Consider the following 19,309-nt stretch of genomic DNA (forward strand, 5'->3'; position numbering starts at 1 on the left):
AACGCAGTTTCTGGTCCACGAGGTCTAAGTGAGAGACAACGTTGGGGGATCTTGCTATGCATCGCGCGAAGTCTGAGAGAAGAGTATACTGATATACGCCCATAGGTCGATCTGGATAAGAACACATGCAATTCCGTCTCACATGAAGGTGAATGGAAGTGTGTAAAGAGTGTATGGTGGAACAGCTTCAACAGCATCGGAAGGCGTGACAGAGCTCAGGCGGTAGATCGCGTGTGAAACGAGATAGCCTGGCGGTATACAACCTCTTTCTCTACGAATACCAATACCCGAATAGAGTCTGAGTGCCTCCGGGTTGTATGATAACATCTTATTGGCACTCCCATAACAGACCGTATGGTTTCTGGCTTGTACCGTGATCAAACAAAACTACCTAGCAGCGAACCCATGTCGACTTTCTTGTCGTTACGTACCCTCCTTTTCCTGCCATCTGGTGGAGATTTGTATTCGCCGGCACGCTTGCTTGGTCGATCATATTGTTGCTTCCGTACAAACCACGCCACGTCGTCGTCTCGTGCATTCTTGCTCCCTTGAGTATACTGAAAGGAAAGGGACCGGTATGTCTTGCAGCCTTCGGTAGTAGCATCTCTTGAGGTTTCGAAAGAGGCTTTAGAAGAGGGCTCAAAGGAGGTTTCGTACAGTTGCTGCATGGCGGAGTTTCTCTTTATACTGGAATTGCTCCATTCGCTAACGAGTTCTGGAGCTGGATGTATGCGCCAGTCTTCCCCACAATCAGCAGCCTCGGGTAGCTGTGGACTGTGAATGCCAACCAGCTTCAAGCTTGGAAAGGACGAGATAAAATCCAAGACTGGTCTTTTCGGAAGCCTGATATAGTTATTGATCACGAGTACCCGCAGACTCTTCATTGCACCACTTTCGCCCACACTTCGTCCCCAGTCGCGCAGCATCTGAAGAGATATCGCTGCGTTCCGTTGGCTTCTTCCAACTTCTAATGCGAGGACCGCCAGCGTCTCGATCTTGTTGAGGGCAACAAGTTGATCGATGGTGATGTCGGAGATACAAATACAGAGAAAAGTCAGCGTGTGGGCGTCGAGCTTGGCCAATCGTTCCACGACAGAGGGTAGGAAACCTCCAGAGCTGTCCTGGACTCGGAAACTAGAGTGACGACCGATATCTTCTGGAAAAGCTTTCTGGAAGAGACTCCATGTACGGAAGCTCAGCGTGTCGTTGTACCTAATATGGTCGTATAAGCGGCTGGCATAGGGCCATCCGAGCCACTGTAGAGCTTCAACTTCCATGTTGTCAATGTTCCAGACACAAGCACGGAGAACCATTGCTTGCAGGGTATCGCATCCTCGAGCTTGCCGGCGGTGTTTTGATGGGTCCACCCTTCTACCACGAGAATTGCTTATCCATGTTGGTATCATTGAACGAATAGAAGCCGTCGTACTTTCCCTAAAGACGAGGCCAGATGAAGGGTCAAAGCTCTTCATGATTGCTTGACTGGTGAAGGGAGCGGGTACGGTTGGACTGTTGGCCGAGACTCGGAGTAGGCTGACACCTCATACGAGGAAGCAATCTAAACAGGTCTGAAGATTACGCTATGATAGATCTAGCAAATGAGAAAATCTGGCGTCAATGTAGGCTCCAGGGTGATCAGTTCTTTCCTTGATCGAGGTGGTGAGCTAAGTCAATAACACCAGATGAGTAATGTTTTCCAGATGTGTTTAGCAGTTGCCTGCAGCCTGATGGATGCAAGCTTGAGGCGTTTACTTTCTTTACTGCGGTAGCTGTGTCGCGCATGTCGTGTGTGGAAATGATGCAGGTGCTTGCGACACGACGGCAGGGGCACCCCGGGACCCACAGTTGGGGTTAGCGCTAACCCCTGATTCGTTGCTTCCCCGAACCCTACTCTTTCACACAATCAAAGACCAAGTCAGGCAGTGGCATGGTATCATGGATTGCGCTATGTTGGCTGATAGCGGTTGACTTAGGCCAGAATGATAACAAAGTAAAGTCATTGACTGTCCAAGTAGAACCGTCTTTGCATGTCGAATGCCCACCTGAGCATCGGCGCTCGAAACTCCGCACATCGGATTATGACTAAATCTCAGCACACGGCTTCAACACTATTGACCAGGAGCTTCTCCTTCGTTAGACTTGACTTCATCTCCTCATCTCTGGATTGTACACAAGGGTATTCGCGATAACCATCATGGCATCATCACCGGCATCAAACCCATTATCCGCCCACATCGCTAAAGGTTCCCCCATAATCCTGGACGGCGCGCTAGCAACTTATCTGGAGACTTTGGGAGCAGACATAAGCGGCGCATTGTGGTCCGCATCGATACTGCTTGATCAGCCGGCCCTCATAAAGCAAACACATCTGGACTACTATCGTGCAGGCGCAAATGTCGCAATCACAGCATCCTACCAAGCCTCCATTCCGGGACTAGTCAAGCACTTGGGTCTCAGTGAAGAAGAAGCCAGGAAAGTCGTAAGCAAAAGCGTGGAACTAGCCCAACAAGCGAGAGAGGAATATGTTGCCGAGACAAACGAGGATGTTCGAAGTGAATTGTTCATTGCGGGCAGTGTGGGCCCATACGGCGCGTTCCTTTCAGATGGCTCAGAATACAGAGGCGACTACTCCATACTCCAAGACGAGATGAAGAACTTCCACCGCGGACGCATCGAAGCGCTTGTGTCCGCCGGCGCCGACATCCTAGGCATCGAGACAATACCATCCAAAGGCGAAACCGAAGCTCTCCTCGACCTGCTCACCACAGAATTTCCCTGCACGGAAGCTTGGTTTGGCTTCACATTACGAGATGGTTCTCACATCAGCGACGGAACACCTATCTCTGAGATCGCAGCACTTTTCGATGATGTGGAACAGGTAGTAGCGCTGGGCTTCAACTGTGTGCCAGATGATTTGGGGTTGGCTGCTCTGAAGACTTTGAAGCCGTTGGTGAAGAGGGGGACCTTAATGGTATATCCCAACTCTGGTGAGCAATGGAATGCGAAGGCAAGGGAGTGGGAAGGCAAGAGAACGGAAGGTTCGACGTTGGCTGAGAAGACGAGGGAATGGAATGAGGCTGGGGCTGGTCTTATCGGAGGGTGCTGTCGAACTACACCTGAGGATATCGGTATCATGAAAAAGGCACTCGAGAAAGGTCACTAGACTCTCAGAGAAAAGGATAGCGAGAGTCTAGTAGCAAAGCCTAAGGCCATGTTATTAAGGCACGTTTTGATGTAAAATTATAGAATGTCACTTCTTCAGTTCATCTGCCCACTTCTAAACGTGGACGTTTTTCGCGCGTCTATCGTGAAGCCCTATACTCTGCTGCATCTTGGGAGTACGTGCAGCGGTGTTGTAGAATCCGTCTCGGCTCAGCTACCTTCCATTCCGGCTTTGCTGCCCCTTGTGACCGCCGTTCAGTTTCCAGGTACATGCTGAGAGCTCCCAATCCATATGCTGCGTCGTCATCTAGGGTCGGGTGTATAGTCTGGGCTCTCCTGGGACGCGGTGCATCGAGTGCATGGTATCGGGTGTTTGGTTCGATTGGTCGCAAATCAGTATGCCGCGATTCCCTCACCCATCGATAACCATGTCCTCTTCATCTTCCACTGTTCCTCCGGTCCGCTTCTGTAGTTCCTCCAGGATGGCTTTCGCCCGATCCAGTACATCCTCTGTCCCGACCTGTCCCGAGCTGGCCCTCGCATTCAGCACGCCTACATCAAACTCGCCGTAACCTCCGTTCTTGACCTCCTTTTCCGGATCCACAAGCTCGCTCTCGTTCTCTTTGCCCTTCTGGGCCTGTCCCTGTCTCTGCGTGACAGTAAACTTGGGATGGCTTTTTGGTATGACCTTGTAGCGCTCGAGAGCGTTGATCTGCTTGACCAACTCTGATCTTATTACTTCGCAGGATGCTCCGCAGAAGAGGGCGTTAATGCGGAAGGCTTCTTTGCGCGCTTCAAGGGTCCCGGGTGTGCACTGCATGGCGTCATGTTGGAAGGGGATCGGATCGTTGGTGAGCTGGCTCAGGGCCGTCGCGAAGTACTTGAGCAGTTTGGGTATTTGGTGGTTGATCTCGTTGAGGGTATCGATGTGTTCGGCGGCGACTTCCCGGTAGGTTTTCGGCTCTTCAGATACTTTGACGACTCCGGCTTGCTGCTGGTCCGTCTCGTTTGCGATTTGTTGGTTGGCTTCGGTGGACATGGCGGGGTGTTTGGCGATTATGGACGGGAGGGGTGATTAGTGAGGTAGGGCAATCGGTAGATGTGCGGATTTGCAGTCGAAGTATGTGCGACAACAGCACGTTCGTCAGAAGGTAATGCGACAGTTACGTGCTGTGTACTTCGTGTCTTGGAGTCGAAGCTGGGGAAGCTCAGGGCCCGCTATGCAGGCGCGCACCGGCGCATGCTTGGCAGGTCGCGCGCATCGAACCTCACCTCCGACTTTCACTCCGCAACACGGCAAGCCTTGGTGACGTCCTGGCAAGCTTCAGACGCGATACCCCCATCTACCCAAAGTCACCACGCGTCAAAACAGCTCCAATACCACCTGCGACCCAGGAGCGACCATCGGGAGACGTTTCCGGCCCTCCATGCACATTGCGACCCGTCTCCACCCAGCCTCGAGGTGAAGGAGCTGCTCCCTGCCAACGTAGAAGAGAAGGATCAACACCACAACCATGTCAGGGCCCCCTCAAGGGCCCGGGCCTGTGAGGCAAATGAGCGTGGGAAATGGACCGCCCAGTGCAGGTTTACCACCACATAACGCCATGCCTCCACAAGGGGGACCTCCGCCGCCAGGTGCCTCTGGGCCGCAATCGCAGCAGAACTTGAATCAGATTGTAGGTCCAACATTTTTCTCTCTCACTTTGGTGGTGTTTGCTATTGTCAGGGCTTGCATAATTGCGGTGGGTGAAGGCGCATTGTTCGCTCGGGTTCTGGCCGTCGCGTTTCGTGAAAGGAAGCTGTCCCTGGCTGTACTCTCGACTTATACTCCCGTCTGCCTTGCGCAATCTCGCTCTCAAGTTGCGCGCACTTTATCGCTTCGTCTACCACGATAAAACTCTCCTGCTGCAACTGTTACCATCCTCGCGCACTCCATCTTCTACCCACCCAGCTGCGTAAAGTCAGCCTAATATGAGCGCATCCGCGTACGGGAAGAGTTATGCGACCAACAACTGTGGCCACACCTCGGTACTGCGCACTGGAAGCATCGATTGCTGCTTGACATCATATAGATGATTATGATTTAAAAAGCAGTTGCTGACGTTCATGCAGGTACTGGAGTACCTCTCTAAAAAGGGATATGTCCGCACCGAGGCGATGCTTCGAAAAGAGTCTGAACCGCAGACTAACGGCCAATCCCTCGTAGCGCAAAGCACCGAAGCGGGCGGCGCGAGATACACAAAAGCATTCGAGCTCCTCCGCAAATACACCGAAGACAACCTGGATTTGTATAGACCAGAGTTGCGAAAGTTGCTGTGGCCGGTCTTTGTCTACTCGTATCTCGACATGGTGCGCGACTTTTACACCAAAGATGCAGAAACCTTTTTCGCGACGTATCAGGGTCTTTTCGAGCGCGACCACGACGAAGACATCAAGACGCTCCGCCAGGTTCGGTTACAAGCACATCTGCAGGAGAGCCGCATAGCGAAGCTATACATCGACAACAAATACCGGATTACGCTGACGACAATGCCCTTCTTCAATCTTATTCAGTTCCTCGAGTCTAAGCATTTTGACGGTGGTTCGACAATCATAGATGTGATCCGGGAACACCTGAACATCGTAACCGTCGACCGGACGGCAACCGCCGAGAAGAGCATAGCAGCAATTCTTGCGAGTGGACATGGCGAGGACGAGCTTCCAGCAGAAGACGAAGGTATTCCAGGACACGCCCCAGGTCATCCTCTCACTGCGCGTCATGACCCTGAAGCAGAGGCTGCCCGAATAAGGCTTCAGCTAGGCGCATATCCGCAAGAGGCGGATTTGCAGGAAGACGTCCGAGCAGCTTTACAGGACGAGGACGCTAAAAGCGCGCCAAGACCAGGACAACCAAGCTTGGTAGAGGAGTTCGAGCAGCGCATAAAACAGGAGCCAACAGAAGACGGTCCTTCACGTGAGTTCGTTCCTCTGCCGCCATCCCTTGCGCGCGACGTCTCTATGGAGGTTCAAAAGATCATCGAGCACCGAGATCGCTACAAGATGGAAGGCAGAACAGGCGGCATTGGGCCAGCTGTCAGTGTCACCATGTACACCTTCCATAACACCTATGACAGGTAAGTTCACTCGTCATTCTGTCTCACAAAATATAGCTGACCCCATGATAGCATTAACTGTATCGACTTCTCTGGTGACAATCAGCTTGTCGCGGCCGGTATGAACGAGTCTTATATACGGGTCTGGTCCATGGACGGCAGTCCACTCACCTCTCCGAACGACGCCCCAGACGCACAACCGTCGTCTTCGAGACGGCTCGTCGGCCACTCGGGTCCAGTCACCGCAGTGGCCTTCTCACCTTCCACAGCAAATCCGTACCCATCCGGCCCACCAACAAATTCAGAATGCCTTCTTTCATGTTCGGAGGACAAAACAGTCCGACTTTGGTCGCTAGACACATACACATGCCTTGTCGCCTATCGTGGACACGACAATCCAGTTTGGGATCTGCAATGGGGACCTTATGGACACTACTTCCTCACGGGTTCAAACGATCGCACCGCACGCCTGTGGTCAACAGACCACATTGAACCACTACGCATCTATGTCGGTCACGACAATGACGTTGACTGCGTTACTTTCCATCCCAATAACCTTTACGTCTTCACTGGTTCTTGCGACCGCACAGTACGCATGTGGCACATCGCCGGTGGTAACTGCCTACGCCTCTTCACAGGCCACACGGGCAACGTGACCGCCATAGCATGTTCTCCCGACGGCAGGACGCTTGCCTCCGCCGATGATGCAGGTAACATCATTCTCTGGACTCTCGAGACTGGACGAAGGCGGAAGCGCATGCGAGGACACGGCAAGGGTGGTATTTGGTCGCTTTCTTGGAGTGTGGAATCGAGCGTCCTCGTCTCAGCCGGAGCGGACAAGACAGTACGTGTCTGGGATGTGCTACAAGAGACCAGCGACAAGGCTGCTGATGGCGTGGCTGCGAAGGCGGATGGTGCTATGACGACCAAGGGCGCGAGTGGAACCACAGTGACGGGAAAGAAAGCCAGTAAGGAGACCGGTGTCTCGGCAGACCAGATCAGCGTATTTCCGACCAAGGACAGTCCTGTGTACAAGGTGCAGTTCACTAGAATGAATCTGGTACTTGCTGGCGGTGCATATTTGCCGACACGTCAGTAGCGTCTGGCACCAAGCTAGGTTTTTGGGTGTCCATACACGGATGGGCGCATCCGGGCGTTTTGGGTTAAAAGCATCAAGATGACAAGCTATAGTATACCCGCATGTATGTAGAATCTCATTCTTCTAATTACATCTTCTACATGATTCTTCTGGTCTTTACATATGAGTTTGGACAGCACTTGGCCGCTCGCCACCACTCCTACTCAGCATCGGGGTGGAGGTCCGCTCATATGCGATAGTGCCGCTTCCCTATCCGCAATCGCGATTGTAATTTAAGTTGCGAAATATCTGTCATGACGTAGCTACAGTCTCATCGACTTCGGCGGCTTCCGGCGTTGTTATCCTTGCTGTGCGAATGTGTCTGTCATGACCTGGGAGCACCTTCCCAACCTCACGCCGGAAGCTTCTCATGGCGGTCACCCATCTTTTGGCACTCGTGCCTCCCCGATAAATTCCATCGCCCAGTGTTTATCATCTCTCTTCTGCACTCAGCTTCCTACACTCGTTTATCACACACATCCTCGCCCTTCCGTCAGCAACTGGCCTGCTCCTTTGGTCATCTTGCTCACCTCTGCCCATCCGGTGCACTCTTGAGTCCCATCTCACCACAGCAGCCAGCTCGACGCTTGACATGAAGGTCACTCAGCTTGCCGCCCTCTTTGGGGGTACTGCTCTTGCAGTCCAGCCTCTTGCAGCTCCTCGTAAGTCAATCTCATGCAGTTCCTTCAGCAGCATTGTTGCTTCCATCGCTCTTTGGCTGTTCAAACAATTCTGACACGTCAACAGGTGTCCAGCGTGCCCTCACTGATACCCACTCCACGGTCATTATGGTTACGTCGACCCACCTGATCCAGGAGATCTGCACCGATATTGCGAGCTGCCCTCCCTATAGCACCACTGCCGAGACATCTGTCGTCTATGTCACTGCAACAACCACCATCTGTCTACTTTCTTCGACGCCTCCTGGATACGGGCCACCTCCGACTACAGCTGCTCCTTCATCAGTTGCTAGCTCCGCCTACCCTACCAGTTCCGCGGGCATCTCTGTCAGCCTTATCTCAGGGTCTCAAATCCTTCCAGGTGGCTCTGAATATCCCAGTGGCTCTACTCCCCACACGAGTGCTCTTCCAACTGGCATTTTCTCATCCAACGCATATGCTACGCCTTCTAGTGTCAGTGTGGTGCTTCCATCAGGTTCCTATAGCTCTGGAGTCAATATCGTTACAGATGTATTGCCTCCACCTGGAGCAAGCAGTGTCATCGTGGTTCCTTCATCTACCAACACCAACGCCATTAGCATTTCATATCCCGCTCCATCAGCTGGGCCTAGTTCCATTGGCTCTTCAAGTGGACATATCGCACCTCCGGGCAGCTCGCTGGTCTCATCATCCACTAACCCAGCTTCCGTGAACCCGGGTAGCTCAACGGTCTCGTCCATGTCATACGCTGGCCCCACTTTCCCAGGTAGCTCAGCAACCCCACCCGTCAGCTACACGGATGCGGTTCCTACCTCCATAAGCACGCCCTCGTCAGGACCAAGTTCCGGCAACCCAGCCGCTCCTTCAACACCAGGCTCTGTACCGTCCGGCCCATCCGCGCCACCAAACAGCAATACAGACTACGTGCCAACGTCTTCAGGAGTCGCCTCTACTGGCTCATTTTCAAGTGGATATGTCGTCCCGCCTGCTAGCTCAGCTGGATTATCGAGCTCTATCACAGACGCCATACCGACTTCCATTACAATCTCATCGCCCGCGGGTCCATCTCCAAGTGGATACACAGTATCATCGAGCTACTCAGCTCCCTTATCTCGCCCTGCTGGACCGTCTTCCAGTGGATATATCATGCCATCAGGTAGCTCGACTGCACTGACGAGGTCTAACACGGATGCTGCACCTACTTCTCTTATAGCGTCTTACACAGGTGCCAGCTCTGCTATACCCTCTGGGGTCCCTTCGGTCGGACCTTCATCAAGCAACTACTTTGCCCCACCCGGCAGCTCTATCGAAGCTCCTCCGACATACATGGGCAGTGAGTCCACATCTGCTATCGCTCCAGGGTCCTCGGGTACCGCCCTCGACACGTATTCAGCATCATTGTCTGCTACTCCGGATTACCCAAGCCCCTCACCACCAACAGGTCCTGGATCCACCGTCATCGATAGCACTATTAGGATTACGAGCTATCAGACACAGACTCTCACTTCGTACATCACGGCAGGACCTTCAGACGCGCCTGGCAATAACACTAACACTAACACGAATACGCAAGCTATTCCGACCAGCATCCCTTCAAATATCTCTGGTGGTCCCTCCGGGTCTGGGTACGTCTCACTGACTCTCGATACTTTCTGTATCCACTGACCGATGTTTACAGTTATCCATACCCGTCTGGCGGCATCAACGGCACAATTGTTGCTCCCTACCCCAGCTACATCGAAGCCCCCATCAACACCGGTCATATCGTCGGTGCCGGAAAGAGCTCCCTCGCAGCCATTGTCGTCGCTCTCGTCTTCGCTCACTTCGCATAAGTCAGCGCTCGGTTCTCTCATTGGCCTCTTTCTGTTTTGAAGGAGATACGCTGTTGTTGAGGGAGGTCGGCATGGTGAGACATTATTGCATCGCGTATAGCGTTTAGCATGGAGCGTTCCGAATCCGACCACATACCTACACTGTGGGTCTGACGGGGTCAAGGGAAGTGGTATTATCTTTTTAGGGAGTGTTCTTTAAGCCAGACAGGGTTTTCCTCACATGTACTACCAGTTACACGGCCGCAACAGATCAGCATGCATATAATACACAACACTTTTCACTTCGGCCATTAATAAAGATCTTCGATGCACTGTGATGACCTCTCAGAATGCGTCGTGATTGGAACATGCCAGCAAGACGCGGTGGCTGAAATGTACGCTAAGGTTGAGAGACCTGTGATATGGCCGTATTGATGATCGCTTGCCGTCACCGTACATCGAAGGCCTTCAGGGTATCATCCGGGCTCTCATTCTCGCCACCGGGTAGTTTCTCATTCCACGCATCTTCAGAAATGCGTTCGGCTTCAGGGAGCAGATTGAAGTGGGGACTCGGCTCGGCCTTCAACCACTTGAAGTCGTCGATTTGATCCCACTGATTCTGCGACTGCTCGATCTCTGGTGTCGTCTATGTGGTCGTTAGCCAATGTTCCACTGCAAGGACTGCATATATTGGGTTAGGACTAACATATACACCAGGTAACGGCGCAAACCTCAGGCCCTCACAGTCCTCAAAGATCGGCCGGCTCGCACTATGTAGATATACATCCACATTCTTGCTCCCATGCATGCGAAACTGTCGACACGCCGTCACTATGGTGCTGTTGGAGACATCTGTGATGTGTATTGCGCCTGCGACTTGACCGGTTATTATGAGCGAAGAGCTTATGGAGCGGAGGTAGAGGGCGGCGAAGGGCGCGTTGGCTTTCGTTGGGGCGCTGAGATCGACAATGCAGTGGGTGAGGTGGGACACTGTTGGAGAACTTGTTTCGTGAGGAGATGACGGGAGGGTTATACGGGCGTGGGATTTCCAGGAGAGGGCTGATGGGGAAGAGTCGTGTTGCGTTGTGTCGTGCTGCTGTTGTTGCTGTGATGATAGTGTTTGTTCCGATACGGAGGACGGTTTCGCGCTCGATGTGTTAGGCGCAGCGTCTGGTTTCGCGACATCCTTTCTCCGGTTCTTGAAACTGAACTTCTTGGGTGGATCGAAGCTATTCCTCACATCTGACAACTTCTCACTCAAACGCTTGATCGTCTACACTTTCTTGTCAGCCCCCAGCTCTTCCTATGGCTTCACTATTTTCGGTATATGACACACCTCGCTGTACGTTCGTTGATCGTAAGCCGGAAGATAGCTCGAGGCGTCCTGGACATCGAGGGCTACTCGGTTTATACCTGCGAGGCAGTTGTCTATTGCTTCGTTGCGCTCGCCGCCGGATGTGGATACGGAGGAGAGGTTCTCGATTTGTGTGCGAAGTGCTGAGTGTGTTAGTCATGGCGCATGCTGTAGTGGGTATGTGAGAGACGGACTTGCGACATCTTGGTTGAATTGGCGGTAGAAAGTTTCCTTAAGATTGGACTCGGCCATTGCGCGTCAGATCTCGTCGCGATATGTACGTAGTGTTAGTGTACGACACAAGGCTCGAAGAAGTCTTTCGTCTTTTGCTATGCGCGGAGCCACGAAGGTCTTCGGTGAGATGTTCACGCGTCGGTGGGTTGGTTAGTGGGGTTGAAAGAGAAGCGCATGGAGCGCGCGAAAAACCACAACATAGTGAAGACCAATAAAGTACAGGAACTACGATTTTGAGCAACAGTCTGGCAATACAACAGGTCGATAATGTTGAAGTCCTTTGTGTCACCGATTCCAATTACGAGTAGATTCCAATTAAGGGTCGAAAGACGCGACATCATCGAACTGGTGGGATGCACGCTACCCCGCATTTCACCAATAGCGTCTCATGTATTGTCAGATGTAGGCACGATCCTTGTCGGAAATAGATATCTTGAACTGAAGGAATTCAAAGATCAATGTAAGCTCTCGGGCTCCACACATTGCGCACGACCCCTTGTTTAATTCTTAATACCATTCGGCCTGCAGCAAAAGCGATGAGAAGGATTTAATCTTATACACAGCTGTTGCAGAGTCCTTCCCCAACTCAGCATCTCAGGCTTCCGTTGTCTCACAATTGAATGCAGTGATCGTTGTTATCTGGTGCACATTAAGATGAGAAGGTTCACCTCTGCATCGAGGATGGGGTCTTGATAAAGTCTTCGATTGTTTGAGGTGGTATATACACGAGCCAGAGGTGACCCAAGTCTTTGTGGTGTTTGCGTTGTGACTTCAAGGAAATGTGTGATGCTTCTAAGCGGCTTGTTGCGCTGCCTTGACGTCGACGCCGTACTTGTCCAACAGTCGTTGCCGCCTCCTCTCCTCGTATCCGGGACCGTAGATTCCTGGTCAAGTCAGCTTCGGCAAGAATGTGCTGGCCCTTATTTGACATACCTCGTCCCTCGCCCAATTGCTGCAGAGTCTCGGACATTGGCCGTCTGCGCACCTTCTTCAACTCCTCCCTACGCTCGACCTCACCATCGTCGTCGACCTGGTCGCGAATGTCTCCTATGCCGCGCATCCCAGCGGTGTATCGGTAGGCAGTGAGGACCGTGGAGAAACATACTCCAGCACCGAGCATGAATGGAAGGCTTCGCCCTGTGGTCTGTTAGTACAGGCGTATGAGTTCGTCCCGAGCATGCGTACTGGCAACACCAACACCACATCCAGCCACAAACCCGGCAACTGCCTCGCTGTAGCAGTCATCCTTTTGTCGCAGGTTGCTGGTCGCGTCCAGTGTGAATTGATAGGCGGCTCCCACACCGGCTGCACGTCAATTAGCTTTGTCCAGAATCAATTCCCTGCGATTGGCCTGCTACGGACCGTATAGCGCGATTATGCCTCCCGACCGGGTGAGGATGCCCATGGCTCCAACATTCTGCTTCCGGAGTGTGTTCTGGACACCGGCAATGATGGCGCCGGCGGCCGTGGTCTGCAGCGTCGTGTTCGCAGTATTCGAGAGAGCGTCCCGCGGGTGGAAGGTGACGTATTGGTCGGCCATGGCGGGCGGAATTGGGCGTCGGTGTCGTCTTGGGAGCTCTATCGACGTTGTTGAAGTCGGCAGCGGGAAGATGCGCCAGACCATAAGCGTCTTGGCGCTCAGGGCTCAAGCGGCGGCGGGCACTGGCTGCATCATCGCGCGCCGCGTCCTCGAGCTGTCGTAGTGAATGCCGCGAGCCCGTCTGCCTCGCCGCTTGTGCCGTTGCGGTCTTGTGTTTTCTTGTGCGTAGTCGCATGCGTCAGGGCTATTCACGTGGGCCAGTTGTCTTATTCCTCTAGAGTCTAGCACTGTAGTGCTTCAACTAGGCGGTCGCCGCCCACGATGCTCTGTCTGTAAACGCTTCAATCACACAGTAGCAACTTCTCTTCGCCCTTCTCCGCCCATTTCGCCGTGCATGTTGTGCTGCCATTAAACCCTCCATTCTGTCATCCATAGTATACGCCACACTATTGCTCCCCACCGCGCACAGCAGCTATGGCGCCCGGTACTTTGTCCACCCTCGTCCCACCAGCGTGTGCTAACCACCACTCACAGGCAAGACGGCGCCGCGGCTACTCCAGGACCTCTTCACATACGATCCGCGACACGAAGAACGGGCCGGCCGGAACTTGTTGACAAGTGCCCCGCCGCAACACGACAGCAAAGCCCCAGCAGTCGCCGCCGTACCCTACAGGAACTGCCGCCACAACCTCTTCACCAAGCCTGAGCAGTCGCTGTTGCCGGTTGCGGGCGAAGAAGCAACCTCGAATACCATATACAAGGTCGCCTCATACTGTATCAAGTGTCGCTGGCATGTCGATGTGCGTGTCGACCACCGCACCGATGCTACCAAGATCAAGTCGTGTGGGAAGGGAAACGAGGACTATGCCTTGCACCACTTCCTCTACGAAGGAGAAGACAACTCGAATGGTACCGGCGGAATCGAGGCTCAGCTGCGCCCGCGCACCTACACTTTCCGCTGCACTGCGCCGGAGTGCTCAGTCAGGGTACGCATTGGCATGAAGCCGCCATGCTTCTCGGAGCAGGACATCGTCACTTTGACCGACCAGGCCCAGCTCAGGAGACGATGGGAAGCAGCGAAACAGATCGCCGGTGACCGGGCGGATGCAAACATGGCGCGGAAGGTCGATGCTCCTGATTACCTGAATACATACCTGCAAGATTCGTTGAAGCCAGCGAAGGGCAAGGCGCGCATCCCATTGCTGAACAAGAAGTTTCTCAAGACCTTCGGTAGGGACTGTGACTCGATATTACGGCGTCTGGGCTTCGAGAACCGCCAGGAAGAGGAAGAGGATACCATCGTAGAAGTCTGGTATCTTCCTAGGCCTGACGAAGCCGCATCTCCTCTCGAATCGACGCTGCGCAACAAAATCGAGGACGCTCGCTACGAGCTGAATACATTGATACTTGGCATGCCGGAGAATGAACGAGTGGGTTGCAGACACCAACCGATGTATCCTACGCCGTCACGAGGCGACATGGAGAGAGCGTTGGCATGCGAGGATTGTATGTCCATATACGCCCGCTTGTTACACAATGTGGATACTGACAAGCTGCACAGACGCTAAGGCGAAGGGACGGGAGACACGCAGTACAAATCACGAAGAAGATCACCCGTATGTGCCCCGCTTCACCTTCACCGGCTTGCCTGCTTACTGACGACGAATAGTTACTACGCTAGTCTAGGTGCCGTTGGCGACTTCGACGACGCTTTAATCCTCTTCGCCTTCTCTCGACAAGGCGCTGTCGATATCGAAAATAAGGCCTACTACTTCGAATGCTTGCAGGATCTCGCTGCTGGTCGCCAAAGTGAGATGCTTGGGATGCAGGTTGCTATGTTGGCCTCACAGGGTCTCACTAGCAAACGGGATACCGAGCGTGCCTACCAGTACTTTGGGATTGATCCAACCCACGCAAACGTGATAGGCGACGATCATATCATAGGATGTTTCCGGTCGCGGCTAGCCGATGTCAGCGTTATACAAGCTGAGGAGGCACGAAAGCAACTGCGAGTTCTTGGAGACGTGCGTGACAGCGACAGAATACGGTCAGAGGCTTCTGGGTCTATCGAGACGTATGAGCAGGCCATGGCGTTCTTCGATCTCGAGCTTGGTGTAGCCGACGATTTCATCCCGACCATGTATTCGTTAAAGGTACCATGCACGTCGGGTTCCGACATGACTTGTTTGTTGTTCTGACAATTGCTAACACTTGAATAGACTCAGGACAGTCCCGCAAGCATAGAAACTGCAAGGAAAGCCCTGGATATCATAGCGGATGCGCGCAACAGCGAACGACTGCGTCAGTTCGCCAAGTTCGGAGCCATGAGCGAGCCTGAAATGGACCTCGGTGAAGCCTACGCCCTCTTCCAGCAACCAGACAGAACCATCAAGCTCGAACTTGCAGTTTTAGGCTCTTTAGTCAGCACCTACGACATTGGCTCCAGCGAACGAGCCCGGATGGAGACAGCGTATAAACTTATCCAGAACGACCAGTCACAGAGGTTTGGCGACAACCATGTCAACCCCTCCGAAGTCAAAAGGAACAAATACCCACTCGATTCATGGCCGGTTGGGCTTCGCAACATCGGCAACACATGTTATCTCAACAGCGTTCTCCAATTCCTGTTCACCATCAAGCCCTTGAGAGATCTCATTCTCGATTGCGAGAAATACCTACAAGATTCTTCTCCAGAAAGTCTAAAGAACAAAAAGGTTGGGCGCATGTATGTTACTGCCGAGAGGGTTTTGACGGCGCAGAAGTGTCAGTATCTCTTTCGTTACTTCAAATCGATGCTAACCTCGTGTAGTCGTTCGGGAGTTGCGGACTTTGTTTGAGCGCATGATCACCGCATCCACAGAGACGGTACAGCCTGCTATAGACCTCGCTTCACTCGCACTATGCAAATCAGACAATCCCGCAGATCCAGTGGAGTCACCATCAGTAAACACTACCGATGGCGCAGGCTTGGGCACGATTGATGGAGCTGCGGTTAGTGGACCGATGCTTCCACCTGCTGCGATGCAGTCCGCTCCTGCAGAAGCTCCAGCCGGCTCAGCCGTAACTGGCGACAGCATAAGTTCTACAGATTCAGTTATGGAGAATGCTGATGCGGCGCCGATTACACCTGCTGATTCTGTCATGAACGACGACATTGCAGTAGACAAGAGCGATGGCAATGTACCTGCCCCACCAACACGACCTCCGCCAATCCCGCCACGGGCAGACCCTAAACCCGCCATCAAGCCTACTGTTCAATCAAGTTCGAAAATTGGTAGGATCGAGGAGAGCGCTCGACAACAGGATGCAGCAGAAGTCATGTCGAACATATTCGATCTCATTTCTTGCGCCATAACAGGTGACAGCATTCTTCGCGAAGGTGAGCAAGGAGACGCCATCAAGAACCTGTTCTTCGGCGACGTCACCACAGTAATGGAAAAGTCAGACGGCGTACAGAAGGTTCAAGAGCTTCGAGACCATTTCCTTGTCGCCACTGGACAACGAGACCGCTCACTCTATGCTACCCTGGACGAAGACTTCGGTCTGGGTGAGATAGAGGGTGGTAGCGGTATGCGATACGATTACGTTGAAAAGGCTGCGCCCATCCAGATCATAAACGTGAAGCGGCTACAGTTCAAGGAGGGCAAGCCTGTATACGACCACTCGCACATCGGCCTGGAGAAAACAATGTATCTGGATCGTTACTTGGCGAGAACACCGACACTAAGCGAAGTGCAGCTGCTCGAGCTTCGCAAAGCGCAATGGGCAAAACAGAAAGAGTTGCGAGAGCTAGATGCAAAGAGAACAAAGCTACAGACAACAGGCGTTGAAGGCTTGGACCTTCCTGAATGTCTAGAGGCAACAAGCGACTTTGTCAACGGTCTTGCCACGGAGCAGTCAGAGCATGAACAGCCGAATTCGTCTCAGGGCTTCCTCCCGACTCCACCTCCTGAACTCTCTGACACCCTCCACACCCGTGCCGCCGGCCTCGCTGCCGATCTGTCAGGCATAGACGACCAGATGACATTGCTTGAATCCGAAATCAACACAGTCTTCAAAGATTGCAACTCCGTGCCCTACCGTCTCCATGCCGTCTTCACCCACCGCGGCGACGTTAGAAGTGGTCACTACTGGATTTACATTTACGACTTCCATAAGGATGAGTGGAGAGTCTACAACGACGAGACTGTAGATCGGGTCGAGCAGGAGAGCGTAGTACTCGACAAGGAGGAAGCACACCGCCCAAAGGTCAGCACAGGTGTTGTGTACATAAGAGCCGATCTTGTGGACGACTATACCGAGGCCGTGTGCCGCCAGCCCGAGAAGGCCGAGGAGGATACGCAGAAGGATATCGAGATGAAGGATGTTGCTCTTGACGACGATCCCGATGATGAGATGCCCGCATTGGAGCCGGTAGACTTGAAGGACGTCCCTGTCATCGATGGAGTGGAGAAGGAGTAAGGTCTCTTCTATTCCGAGCCCATGCTCCTGTCTTCTTCTTTCCAGGCTACTGGTTGCTGATCAGTATTGTCTTCTTAGCACTAATTCTCCGGCAAAGAGAAAGGGGGTGCGTTTGGAGTCTCCGCCCAAGAGGGGCAAAAGCTATCAAGGCTTTGGACAGGCCGATCAATCGGATGTGGGTCCGCGATGTGCAAGCCGACTTGAGCTACGTTGAGCGTATGCTGTGATGCCGATGGACATGACAAGGTGTAAGTCGTGCTGACATGCATCTTGGTACTGGTAATGGGGCATGAATAGAATACGGGTAATGCATAACGATGAGTTCGAACTCAGATCCGGTTAATTCTTGTGATATCTTACATCTAAGTGATACACCCATCCCCATGCCTAAAGCCTAAACAGCCTGCCTCTTCCTCCCACCACCTCTCCGCCAATTCCACAACGCTTCCTGTGCAAATGTACGCGCGGTAAGATGACCCCTCTCCTTATTCGCCTCTTCAGTCAGTGTCTCAATCACCCTTCCTTCTTCGACGCACTGCCACAGTCCACTTGCAATGGCACTACCAACATCCTCTTCCACCCACTCCTCTCCATCCTCATCTTCCACCACTTCCGGGTTCTTGGCTACTTTAGCCGGCCCATCAGTCGTTTGTTCCGTGCTCTCAACCCCGAATTCTCCTCTCCCTAATCGGTATAGAATACGACCTAGTGTTTGGTATGCGATGCATCGCTGACTCGCCACTTTACTCCGCGCTGTGACTGCGAGTTCGGGTATTGTGTAGCCTGCTGCTTCGGGGGCTTCGGCGTGGTGGTGGAGGCCCAGGTCGGTAGGTATCGATCGTGCGACGCTGGGTGCTAGCAAATTGCCTGAAAAGTCGAAGCGGAGTTCGGCGGGGTTCAAGGCGGTTTGAGAGGGGTGGTAGGGCGACTTTGTGTCTGATGGGTCGATGGGCGACATCCACGATAGTGAGGAGGGGTCGTAGGGTAGTGTAGGGAAGTATTTCTCGTGTAGATTCTTCAGGAATGAGGGGTCGTTTGGGTCGAGGTCGGGTGGTTGTGGGGGTTGAGGGAAGTGTATTGAGTCGTTCGTATCGGGCATGGCTGTTGATGTGGTATTGTCGTCTGATGGAGGCTGCGCGGTGGGTATTGAGGTCGAGGCTGGCTGTGACGGTGCCTCGTTTTCGGGTTCTGGTGCTGCGAAGGAGACTTTCTTCGTGCTCAAAGTCTTTGGTTGAGGTTCTGGCTTGGCTTCGTCAGTCGTCGGGGTAACAGTGGCTGCTTGTGCTGGCAGCTCTGTATCAAAGTCCCGCTCGTTGCTCCCTTGGTCAATGTTGGACCGCATCAGCAGCTTCTGCAACAATGCTGGATTGAGACTTGACATGAGCTCTTGTCGTTCTTGCTCAATCTCCGCATCCGACATGGCTGCCAATGTCTGCCTGTTCTCCTCGTCTATCGCCCTTCTCTCCTCGTCCCTGTCTACACCGAATGCGCTCCGCGGTTTAGGCGCATCCTGCGTCATCGCCGGCGCTTTCGGTGCCGTGGCAGCTTGTTGTTCCTTTGCGGCACGCTGTTGTTTGAAAGCCGATACTCTGGGTACGCGTTTCTTGTGCGCCGGGAACCCGTTTACATTCGGTTTGAACGAGGGCGCGACTGGAGGATTAGCTGGTGATGATTCGCGCTCTTGGATGTCGCCCACGAAAGTGGGGAATGACGGCATGGGTAGCTCATGCTGTTCTCCCTGATCCAGCTTCTCGACTGCGCCAGTATCGAAGTTCAAGTTTACGCGCTCTCCTCTTTGGAACTCCATGTCGGCGGTATTGTGGTGGTGCTGAGGCGGCGCGCATGGTCCTGCTCGAAA

At 53.2% G+C, this 19,309-nt stretch overlaps 8 protein-coding genes across 8 annotated transcripts; 3 read left to right on the forward strand and 5 right to left on the reverse strand.

The window, feature by feature from the left end:
• Positions 1–103: 103 nt before the first annotated feature.
• BKA58DRAFT_160526 (uncharacterized protein) lies at positions 104–1,571 on the reverse strand. The gene has a single exon (XM_046164953.1). It carries the CDS (start codon positions 1,470–1,472, stop codon positions 378–380), a length of 1,095 nt encoding a protein of 364 aa, XP_046026678.1. The 5' UTR covers positions 1,473–1,571; the 3' UTR covers positions 104–377.
• A 333-nt stretch (positions 1,572–1,904) lies between these two features.
• On the forward strand, positions 1,905–3,247 carry BKA58DRAFT_383466 (homocysteine S-methyltransferase). Its single transcript, XM_046170185.1, has one exon. The coding sequence runs from the start codon at positions 2,195–2,197 to the stop codon at positions 3,161–3,163; it is 969 nt and encodes a 322-aa protein (XP_046026679.1). The 5' UTR covers positions 1,905–2,194; the 3' UTR covers positions 3,164–3,247.
• Positions 3,248–4,346, reverse strand: BKA58DRAFT_383467 (uncharacterized protein). The gene has a single exon (XM_046170186.1). The coding sequence runs from the start codon at positions 4,199–4,201 to the stop codon at positions 3,575–3,577; it is 627 nt and encodes a 208-aa protein (XP_046026680.1). The 5' UTR covers positions 4,202–4,346; the 3' UTR covers positions 3,248–3,574.
• Positions 4,347–5,319: 973 nt separating this feature from the next.
• BKA58DRAFT_313482 (WD40-repeat-containing domain protein) lies at positions 5,320–7,353 on the forward strand (the record flags this gene model as incomplete). Its single annotated transcript, XM_046167432.1, has 2 exons — positions 5,320–6,275; positions 6,327–7,353. 2 exons carry the CDS (start codon positions 5,320–5,322, stop codon positions 7,351–7,353), a joined length of 1,983 nt encoding a protein of 660 aa, XP_046026681.1.
• Positions 7,354–10,128: 2,775 nt separating this feature from the next.
• Positions 10,129–11,756, reverse strand: BKA58DRAFT_160578 (tubulin folding cofactor C). The gene is made up of 4 exons (XM_046164954.1): positions 11,411–11,756; positions 11,199–11,359; positions 10,569–11,135; positions 10,129–10,508 (listed from the first exon to the last, which is right to left on the reverse strand). Exons 1-4 carry the CDS (start codon positions 11,466–11,468, stop codon positions 10,311–10,313), a joined length of 984 nt encoding a protein of 327 aa, XP_046026682.1. The 5' UTR covers positions 11,469–11,756; the 3' UTR covers positions 10,129–10,310.
• Positions 11,757–12,242: 486 nt separating this feature from the next.
• Positions 12,243–12,990, reverse strand: BKA58DRAFT_401242 (uncharacterized protein; the record flags this gene model as incomplete). Its single annotated transcript, XM_046171655.1, has 4 exons — positions 12,243–12,334; positions 12,384–12,587; positions 12,636–12,755; positions 12,813–12,990. The coding sequence occupies 4 exons, from the start codon at positions 12,988–12,990 to the stop codon at positions 12,243–12,245; spliced, it is 594 nt and encodes a 197-aa protein (XP_046026683.1).
• Positions 12,991–13,085: 95 nt separating this feature from the next.
• Positions 13,086–17,648, forward strand: BKA58DRAFT_160622 (uncharacterized protein). Its single transcript, XM_046164955.1, has 6 exons — positions 13,086–13,474; positions 13,525–14,496; positions 14,552–14,606; positions 14,660–15,143; positions 15,210–15,753; positions 15,800–17,648. The coding sequence occupies exons 1-6, from the start codon at positions 13,465–13,467 to the stop codon at positions 17,449–17,451; spliced, it is 3,717 nt and encodes a 1,238-aa protein (XP_046026684.1). The 5' UTR covers positions 13,086–13,464; the 3' UTR covers positions 17,452–17,648.
• Positions 17,649–19,309, reverse strand: BKA58DRAFT_160623 (RPAP1-like protein). The gene has a single exon (XM_046164956.1). It carries the CDS (start codon positions 19,256–19,258, stop codon positions 17,846–17,848), a length of 1,413 nt encoding a protein of 470 aa, XP_046026685.1. The 5' UTR covers positions 19,259–19,309; the 3' UTR covers positions 17,649–17,845.

Source organism: Alternaria rosae (assembly GCF_020736505.1).
Source record: "Alternaria rosae strain MPI-PUGE-AT-0040 chromosome Unknown BKA58scaffold_4, whole genome shotgun sequence".
NCBI lineage: Eukaryota > Fungi > Ascomycota > Dothideomycetes > Pleosporales > Pleosporaceae > Alternaria > Alternaria rosae.

Excerpts from the sequence above, each read along its gene's own strand:
- BKA58DRAFT_160526 (XM_046164953.1), bottom strand. The coding sequence starts at position 1,472 with ATGAAGAGCTTTGACCCTTCATCTGGCCTCGTCTTTAGGGAAAGTACG.
- BKA58DRAFT_383466 (XM_046170185.1), top strand. The coding sequence starts at position 2,195 with ATGGCATCATCACCGGCATCAAACCCATTATCCGCCCACATCGCTAAA.
- BKA58DRAFT_383467 (XM_046170186.1), bottom strand. The coding sequence starts at position 4,201 with ATGTCCACCGAAGCCAACCAACAAATCGCAAACGAGACGGACCAGCAG.
- BKA58DRAFT_160578 (XM_046164954.1), bottom strand. The coding sequence starts at position 11,468 with ATGGCCGAGTCCAATCTTAAGGAAACTTTCTACCGCCAATTCAACCAA. Across the intron at positions 11,136-11,198 it reads ATCAACGAACGTACAGCGAG|ACGATCAAGCGTTTGAGTGA; the intron begins GTGTGTCATATA and ends AAGAAAGTGTAG. Across the intron at positions 10,509-10,568 it reads CGCCGTTACCTGGTGTATAT|ACGACACCAGAGATCGAGCA; the intron begins GTTAGTCCTAAC and ends ACGACCACATAG.
- BKA58DRAFT_160622 (XM_046164955.1), top strand. Across the intron at positions 14,607-14,659 it reads AATCACGAAGAAGATCACCC|TTACTACGCTAGTCTAGGTG; the intron begins GTATGTGCCCCG and ends GACGACGAATAG. Across the intron at positions 15,754-15,799 it reads GGTTTTGACGGCGCAGAAGT|TCGTTCGGGAGTTGCGGACT; the intron begins GTCAGTATCTCT and ends AACCTCGTGTAG.
- BKA58DRAFT_160623 (XM_046164956.1), bottom strand. The coding sequence starts at position 19,258 with ATGGAGTTCCAAAGAGGAGAGCGCGTAAACTTGAACTTCGATACTGGC.